Source organism: Gekko japonicus, unplaced genomic scaffold (genome assembly GCF_001447785.1).
Source record: "Gekko japonicus isolate JY-2015 unplaced genomic scaffold, Gekko_japonicus_V1.1 scaffold185, whole genome shotgun sequence".
Lineage (NCBI taxonomy): Eukaryota > Metazoa > Chordata > Lepidosauria > Squamata > Gekkonidae > Gekko > Gekko japonicus.
The window spans coordinates 1,293,017-1,302,381 of NW_015176457.1; the positions used below are offsets into that span (position 1 = coordinate 1,293,017).

At 42.3% G+C, this 9,365-nt stretch overlaps 1 protein-coding gene across 1 annotated transcript; it reads left to right on the forward strand.

Moving 5' to 3' along the window:
* The first annotated feature begins 2,110 nt into the window (after positions 1-2,110).
* On the forward strand, positions 2,111-6,492 carry CDKN2AIP (CDKN2A interacting protein). The gene is made up of 3 exons (XM_015426979.1): positions 2,111-2,467; positions 3,905-4,032; positions 4,695-6,492. The coding sequence occupies exons 1-3, from the start codon at positions 2,184-2,186 to the stop codon at positions 5,915-5,917; spliced, it is 1,635 nt and encodes a 544-aa protein (XP_015282465.1). The 5' UTR covers positions 2,111-2,183; the 3' UTR covers positions 5,918-6,492.
* The last annotated feature ends 2,873 nt before the right edge of the window (positions 6,493-9,365 follow it).

Consider the following 9,365-nt stretch of genomic DNA (forward strand, 5'->3'; position numbering starts at 1 on the left):
TTGTAGTTTCTTGTGATTATTAACTTTGGTATTGCCCAGCTTTTCGGCATTGTCTTATAACTTGTAATTCTGCTTTCTACATTGTTTATAGTACACCTTGCCTCAGAAAGTTTGTTGTTCATATTGCTTTCTAATTCTGTAATCCCAGCCCTACTGCATTATTCATTGGTTGTATTGTGTTGTCTGAAGTTTTTATATTCTGTAACAAGCCTTGAGTTCCAGTGAAAAGGGCAAGCTATAAATACAGCAACTAAATAAATCTCAGTGGCTGTTAATATGATACCCTTCAGGGTGGACAGTGAGTGATTAATATGTGGAATTTGATGCCAGAGAAGAAGAAGAGTTGGATTTATACCCCACCCTTCACTCAGAGTCTCAGAGCAATTTACAATCTCCTTCCCTTCCTCTCCCCACAACAAACACCCTGTGAGGTAGGTGGGGCTGAAAGAGCTCTGAGAAAACTGCTTTTGAGAGAACAGCTCTGAGAGAACTATGACTGACCCAAGGTCACCCAGCTGGCTGCATATGGAGGACTGGGGAATCAAACCCGGTTCTCCAGATTAGAGTCTACTGCTCTTAACCACTGCACACCAAACTGGCTATCACAATGGCCACAGGCATAGACGGCTTTAAAAGAGGATTGGACAGATGCATGGACAATAGGTCTATCAGGGGCTATTAGCTAGGGTGACTAAAGGGAACCTCCACATTCAGAAGCAGTCAGCCTCTGAATGCCCATGCCAGGAGGCAACTTCAGGAGAAGGCCTCAGCCTCTATGTCCTGTTGTTGGACCTCCAGATAACTGATTGGCCACTGTGTGAGACAGGATCCTGGACTAGATGGACTACTGGTCTGATCCAGCAAGGCTCTTATATCCTGTAGCTAAGGCTGAGGCTGGATATACCGTAGTGTATTTTAAATCTGTGCTTAATGCTCCTAAATACAGTAACAAAAGAGAAATTCACGCTAGCATTTCTCCTCAGCTCACATAGCACACACTGCCATTGACTCTTTCCTACTTGTCTTCTATGCTGAAGACACAAGTTCTACACTACGCAGGGTAGCCAACCTCCTGGTGGACCTTGGAGATCTCCCAGAATTACAACTGATATCCGGGGTACAGTGCTAAATTCCCCTGCAGAAAAAGGCTGCTTTGGTGGGTGGCCTCTATACCTCGCTGAAGTCTTTCCCCTGCCTTCCCCAGGCTACACTCCCAAATCTCCAGGAATTTCCTAACCTGGAGTTGGCAACTATAAGATGCACGTTCTTTTGAGCCCCTGCAGAATGCTCTTCCCCCTCCTTGCTGAACAATGCACAGCCTAATCCCGTGCATCACGATTAAGTTGCCAGGTGGCCAGAAAACACGACTTCCAGGCACCCTAGAAATTAAAAAAACACCTTCTTATTAGAAGTACGGAATTGTTTTAAGTACGGAACGTGCCCCCACGAACCCAACTTACACTGGATATTAGACAGCTCAGCCCCTTTCATCAGTAGAAACTAAAACACAGCATCAGCTCTACAGAATAGAAAGGATAAAAGTCTAAAAATGCAAGGACATAGTATTCTAATCTCCCACCGCCCCACAAAGCTCCAATGAAATCCCTGGCCAGACCTCCCGAGATAGGGGATGAGGTGTAACCAGGAGCCAATCCCTCCGGCTCCCAATGAACCACTGAGGGGAAAGAAATTTACATCGGAAGAAGCGGACTGCGACTCACCAAGGCGAATATGTAAATCAATGTTGACCGTCTTTAAAGTGCCAACGGACTTTTGTTTAATTTTGCTACAACAGATTAAGATGGCTATCCCTTGCGAACACTCTTGCCCCGCATACCTATAGCTATCTATCCATCCGCGTCTGTGTGTGTGCGCGCGTGTACACACTCACACACGCAAAATGAAACCCGGAAATCAGATCGCGACGACGTTCACCAGAGCCCGTAGACGCAAAGGAAAGGCGCGCCGCGCTTAATGCTCGGCCGGAAGCAGCCGGCTGAGTCGGAAGTGACATCATAACGGAGAGCCGGAATTGGGGGTGCGGGGTTCGGCCGTCTCTGATACGATCATCTCCGGGGGGGTCGGATTTCGAGCGGTCGCGGTAGGAGTCTCGGCTCCGGTTGAGGCAGGAAACAGGCCTGTGGTGAGCGGCGGCGGCCCGAGGAGGGCGCGAGGCGAGTCCAATGGCGGGCGGGGAGGCCGCCCCAGCAGCGGGGCCCGGCCCTGTGGCTGAAGGCGGCGAGGGGAAAGTGCGGGAAGCCGGTGACGCCCGCCTGGACTGGGTGGAGGCGCTGCGCGGCTACTGCGAGCCTGAGCAGCACTGGAGGTACCGCCGCGAGTTCCTGATTCGCAACGCCGAGGCCTCGTCGTTGTCGCCGAACGGGGAAGGCGGCGGTGACGAGGCGGAAAGGCGGCGCCTCGTCTCTTTCTCTATGGTGTGGGCCAACCACGTCTTCCTGGGGTGCCGGTGAGTCGCCAGTTTGGTGGTAAAGAATAACGATATTGATTTTTTTTTTCTCTCCTCCAAAGCACGTTGTCTAGGTTTTGTTGAATTTGTAAGACCTTTTTAATTTAACCCGGGAACGATTTTTTTAAAAAATAAATAACGAAAGTAGTTTTGACTGTTTTTGGTGGCTTTGGAGATCGATCAAGACGGGTAGCCGTGTTACTCTGTCTATAGCAGTAGGAAAGAGCAAGAGCCCAGTAGCACCTTAAAGACTAACAAAATATGTGGCAGGGTCTGAGCTTTCCTGAGTCACTGCTCACTTCTTCAAATGTCTCACGAAAGCTCAAAGCCTGCCACATATTTTGTTAGTCTTTAAGGTGCTACTGGACTCTTGCTCTTTTGTATTGGTAGCTTTGGGTCTCTATGAACTGAGGGAGACATTCGTGCAACTGGTACCTGTTTGACAGTTACTCCTAATATATGGCATTTGTGGTGGGGAAATGCAGGACTATCTCTTTTTGGGCTTACATAAATAGCATTATGCCGGCTAGACCCATGTACTGCTGGATAATGTGCTATCATTGTTCTATAGTGAACATTACTCTCATGGATTGTCCTGTCCAGAAAGGAAAATCTGAAGGTGAATCATTACCAGAACGCATTGATAGTATCCAACTTGAGAGTTCACCTCCGCTTTTTCTTATCTGTGGGAACAGTTATCGCAGTCTGTTCTGTTACACTGTTCCCTTTGTGCTTATTAGCCATTGTGATGTAATGTCTGCACTTGTTCTAAATTAGTAAGAGTAGTTGTGATGTCTTGCCCAAGTTTCTTTTTGTTTGTACGTGCTCTGTCAGTTTGCAGCCAGGGATGCTTTAAAAAAAGGCTGTGTTACTAGAATACTCCAAAAGGGCACACTGGGGGTTCAGCATACTACAGCTTGAACCATGAGGCAGACTCAGAACATTATACTAAATCTGAGTCTGCCTCATCTCTCCCACTCCCTCAATTTTGATTCCATTGTCCTTGCACTACTATATTGTGTTTGAAGCTTTGACCCCATTATGTAGCTTACCTATCTAGAGCTGGGAAAGACATTCTTTCCTTGGTGGAATTATTAACATTTTGGATATCTGGGAAACACTGTATTTCCCTTTTTTGGTATCTTATGTGCAAGAAGAAGGGGACAGCAAAGGACAGTATTATCGATGCAACGAACATGAAATTAAGCAAACTCCGGAGCATGACGGAAGACAGGAGGGCCTGGCGTGATGTGGTCCATGGTGTTGTGAAGAGTTGAACAACAACAACATGTGCAATGATATTTTAGTGGATTTGGGATTTTTTTTTCCTCCGGTAGTAATGTGAAATTCAAACATGACAGCAGATGTTTTGAGGATCAGTGGTTTGGGACAAATTTGTCCTCATGTTGCTAATTGCCACCTTCTTTCCCTGCTCAGGTATCCTCAACAGGTGATGGAAAAGGTGCTGGACATGGCTGCAGGCATCACAGTCACCAGTGCTCCAACCCACACTCTGAGAGACGAACTGGTTGCCAAGGTGAAACGAGGCATATCAAGTAGCAATGGTTAGCAGATCATAGCTGTGCAACTATAAACAGGAGCCTAGTAAATTAATACATGAATACATCTCAAATATAGCAATTGGATTTAGTTTTTAAATTGTCATTATTCTGATACTGTGAGTTGATTTTTGGCTCTAGTTTTTTGCTTTGATAAAACGTAATTTCCAAAGGAGAGTGGGCTAAATTTGTCTTTATTTATATAAAAAGTGTTAACCAGTACAAGACCTTTATACATTATGCCTCTCAGCTTGCCTTGCAAATGGTGTTGTAGCAGTAGCAAGTAAATAAATTGGTTTTTATCCACACCATACCTAATGGATTAATATCTACTTTAAATGCATGATTTAAAAGTTAATCTCACAGATCTCTATAATTATTGCCAAACCTTTTATTAATCTAGACATCTGCATTCTGGCATTTGATTTGATTCATTGGGTTTGTATCCCACTCTCCCCTGTATCCTCCCACTCCCCCGTATCCAGGCTCAGAGTGGGTTACATCACTGGTAAAAACATTTAACAATTCAACATTGACATCTCTAGTGCATAAATACAATAAAATACCTAATAATATATAATAAAATAAAATGTTGTGTGTGTATTTGATATTAGGACAATGAAGTTTGCTCTGAATGATGAGAGTAATTCTTTAACATTTCTTTTTAGAAGGGCTAGAAGAGCCTTGCAAGAAGCGAGCTGTTGGCACAGACAAAGCTTCTGAAGATAGCAGAAGTGATGCAAAGTCTACCAAGGCAGAAGTGCCCATGGAAACAGGCACTGAACCTATGAAGAACGTAGAAAAAGAGAAAGCAGAAGATCCAGAGAAGCCACTGTCTTCCACTGTGGCTCCGAAGGTGGTGTCCACAGCAGCACCAACTGTGGCTCCGAAGGTAGTATCTGCTGTGGCGCCCGCTGTGGCTCCGAAGGTGGTGTCTGCAGCAGCCGTGGCTCCGAAGGTGGTGTCTGCAGCAGCCGTGGCTCCGAAGGTGGTGTCTGCAGCAGCACCAGCCATGGCTCCGAAGGTGGCATCCGCGACAGCAACAGCCATGGCTCCGAAGGTGGCATCCGCGACAGCAACAGCCGTGGCTCCGAAGGTGGCATCCGCGACAGCAACATCCGTGGCTCAGAAGATGGCATCTGCTGGGGCTCAAAAGGTGGCACCCATGGCACCTTCAACTGGAGTAAAAGTAGAATCCAGACTTGCTAATTATGAACCCACAGCAGTTACTAGGCACAAATCAGTTCTGGCTTCTTCTATATCTGGTCCTGAGTCAAAAATGAATGACTGCTTAACCAAACCTTCGGAATCCAAATCTGAAAATGTGTTAACATCTGAAAAGAAAGACAGTTTGGAAAGTGCTGCAGTGTTAGCTTCCAAAAGCAGTTTACACGTGACTGCAGTTCCTGCCAAAATGCCACTGAAATTGTTAACAAGCGAAGATGCAAAAGAGAGGCAGCCATTCTTCAACAGATTGTACAAGGCTGTTGCTTGGAAGCTGGTTGCTGTCGGAGGCTTTAGTCCCACTGTCAATCATGTAGAACTTCTAAACTCATCCATTCAGTCTGTAAAGGCAACATTAGATGTTGATTTTGTTCCACTGAAAGAGCTTACAGATTTACCTCAGAATAAAAGCTCTCAGGAAAGTGTGGTTTGTGAACTGAGATGCAAATCTGTATATTTGGGTACTGGTTGTGGAAAAAGTAAGGAAAATGCCAAAGCAGTAGCTTCAAGGGAAGCACTAAAACTGTTTCTCAAGAAGAAGGTTACTGTGAAATTATGTAAAAGAAAGTACAAAGGAAGGGAAGTTGAAGATTTGGTGCTTCTTGATGAAGAATCAAAACCATTAAATTTACCTCCTGCTTTAAGAAATCCTCAAGAAATATTGTAAACCAGTGGAGCAGCTGCTGTTTATATTAGCAAATAATGTTTTATCACAAAAACTAAGTTACTTTTGTATACTGAAGTAGATGCCCAGATACTTTGTATTTCTTCTCAGCTTTTCAGGACAAATACCATTCCTGTTAGTTTCACTCCGTAGCAAATATAAATAATTTGATATAGATGTAAAGCGTGCAAAAGTATGCCTTAACATACATAGCACACTAGTGTGCTTTTCTATTTCTTAAATAGTCTACCTAAGTCTTCTGTTTTAATGAAATAAGGTATAATTTGCTGTTCAAAATGGTCTAATTTTGTACCCAGTAATTTGGTAGTAGTGATGTTCACTTTAGAACACATATCTTTTTAGCTGCAAAGGAATCCGTATACAAGAACCATTGTACCTGGATAACAGAAAGTTGTCTAAAAATTTACAAACATTGAATCACATGCTTCAGTTCTTATGTTTATATGCTTAAAAAGAAAATAGCTGATGCAGATTATTTTAATGAAGTTGTAATATTTTAAATCTGAATTTAAAAAGTTGGTCCTGTTTTAATATTGCCCTTCAAATTGTCGGTAAACAGTCACCAGGATTACTTACCATTAAACTTCATTAACCAGAAGCAACTTATATTTTGTGAGAAGTACCACTTTTACTTTTTCAAAAAAAATATGACTTTCTAGGTTAAGCTTATTTTATGTCTACTGTAATTGGGGTGTGAGATTTTTGAGAAGTTCTTGTGTAATACTTGGCTTTCATTAAGCATTTTCAAATAACAGTACATTTTTATAATTGCAAAAGGAAAATATTAGTCTTAAACACTGTCATTAATTTGCAGCTTCTGAAAATAATACAAAGTCCTGATTCTGTCTGCATGGGATTATCAGTTTGGAATATCTGTATATATTAACAGATTTTTCTAATTATTTTTTTTAATATTCTCAGGAGATAAAAGTCACTATGCTGAACATAATGAGCAGTAGTGCTGCGATACCCAAATGACTCTCTGTGTACCATCATTTTTACCTATCCTCGGTGCTGGGAAATCCCTCCTGCATCAATAGAGCATTCCTCAACTTGCAGGAAGGTGGCTAGGGGTATATTTCAGCAGGCAGTACAGTAAATAAAGTTGGCATATATTGAATTATCTTTAAGGCATATTTCCATGAGTTGAAGCTAAATATTGCATCTTTATGCAGCAGCCCTCGGGGAATCAAGAAATCCTTATCATAAAACGTGTAATCCATATAATTGTCTGGTAATGTCCATGCAGAATAGGGTTTATGATTCCCCTCCCCCTTTAGGAATTATTCATCTTGCTTGACTAAAAGTAGCTTGCAGTGTGAGAACTGCTACCTGCAGGGACTGGGTGGGTGGGGAGTCTGTACAAGCATTAGCTTTTTGTGTGTATCTAAAGTGGCTCTGTGGATCATAGCTATAGTTGGGTTCTGTATCGTTTGAATAAATACTAAAACTATATTTTTGAACCACTCACTGCAATACTCTTGTTTGTTTTGAACTCTGGTTCATACTAAGTTGTTCTGAAATGTATTTTGACAGTTGAACAAAAGTCTTCCATCCACGGTTACTTTTTCCCTAAACCACAGAGTTATAGTTTTTCTGTGCAATAAATACAGCAATAGCTAGAGCTGCGCTGATTCCGAAATTTAGGACCAAAGGTATTACTTTCTAATCAAGAAGGCATTTCTTAGTTCAACTGGCAACTGGTGTACAGGTAGTAAATTAACAGTAAAATGGACATTTCTGCAGTTGCTTAAGTAATATAGTTTGCCTGATGTCTTGTAGAAAATGCAGTATTGAAATCTTTAGTAAATGATTTTGAAATGAGTCTTTTGTGTAGGAATAAAATGAGTAATACAGAAAATAATGTGTTTGGCAAGTGGTTTATTAAGGAAGAGTGATGTCCTGTATATAAATAATTCATTAAAATAAAGGCATTTTCACTTATTTGATTCCTTTTCAGACTTAAATGAGTTAAAATTATTTCATTCAGAACTAGAGAGAAAACACTTTACATCTGAGTTCACTTCTGATATATGCAACATGAGACATATCACATAGATCCAAAATGCTCTTCTGCTAGTGATATGGTACTGATACTAGTGGAACAATGTTGCTGTGGGGGTTGCAACTGTTGGAAAAATTGGCAAAAATACTTCAATATTTAGAGTTTGCAATGGATCTGCTTCATTGGAGAGGAAGCATTTCTTTCTGTGTAAAATCTTTATTTCTAAAGGAAAGGGTACACAGGAAAATCTACAAAATAACAAAGCCCTAAAGCTACATCTCTACAGCTACAGAACAGGCCGACCACAGGGTCTCACAACAACAACAACAGCAACAATGGAGATTCTTCTTGACCCCTAGAAGGAAATCACCTGAATACATTAACCAATGATTGTGAATAAACAGATTTCCCGGGCTTTCTTGCCATTGGCTCTGTGCCAGGTTTCCCTTCCAGGTCAATCTAAACAATACCATGCAAGGTAAACAGATTAACCCTATAATGACTGAATTAGACCTTGCAACACACACATTTCCAACAGAAACAACAATGTCTGCCAGTTCCCCCATTTTGCCCCCAGGCTGTGGGTTAGGGTCCCCTGACTCAGGAGAGTTACAGGGGAGGTAGGAAAGCCACGCCAGAGGCTTTACTGGTCATAGAACCTTGAATCCAATCCACAGCATGCTACGCCCACTCTGGAGCAGATAGGTTTGATGGTAGTTTTTTCCTCCATACATGCTTTAACTGTAAATCAGAATGCTTTTATTTCCTGCAGTAGGAAAGTGTCCAGTACCACCTTAAAGACTTAACAAAATTTGTGGCAGCGTAGGAGCTTTTTGTCAGTCACTACTCATTTCGATACAGCTAGAATGTGAGTCCATCTGTCCTTGCATCTTGGAGAGGAGTGATTTCAGATGCCAAATGACAATAGCAGGCATGATTGGATTAGGTGTGATATGTAGAGGGATAGCAGGTGTGGAGAAATCAGCATGAGACAGGAAACCTAGGTCTCAATTCAGTCCAGTCTTGCGCTTCATTATCAGTTGCAATTCAGCGGTGTCTAATCTCCCTTTGAAATTCCTTTGTAAGAGAACTGCTACTCTTAGGTCAGCAACTGAATGCCCTGAAAGGTTAAAAAGTTCCCCTACTGGTTTTTGAATGTCTAATGTCAGACTTCTATCCATTTATTCTTTGTTGTAGGAACTGGCCTGTTTGTCCAATGTAGAGGGTGGAAGGGCATTGCTGACACGTGATGGCATAAATCACATTAAAGGATGAGCAAGCATATGAACCTGAGATGGTTCTGGGTTCATTGGTGGTGGTGTGGCATCTTGGTTTGTTGCAGGCCTTGGTACCAGAGTCCATGTTACTGTTAAGTAGTTTATCATTGTGGGTGAGAAGTTGTTTTAGGTAAGCAGAAAAGGTCAA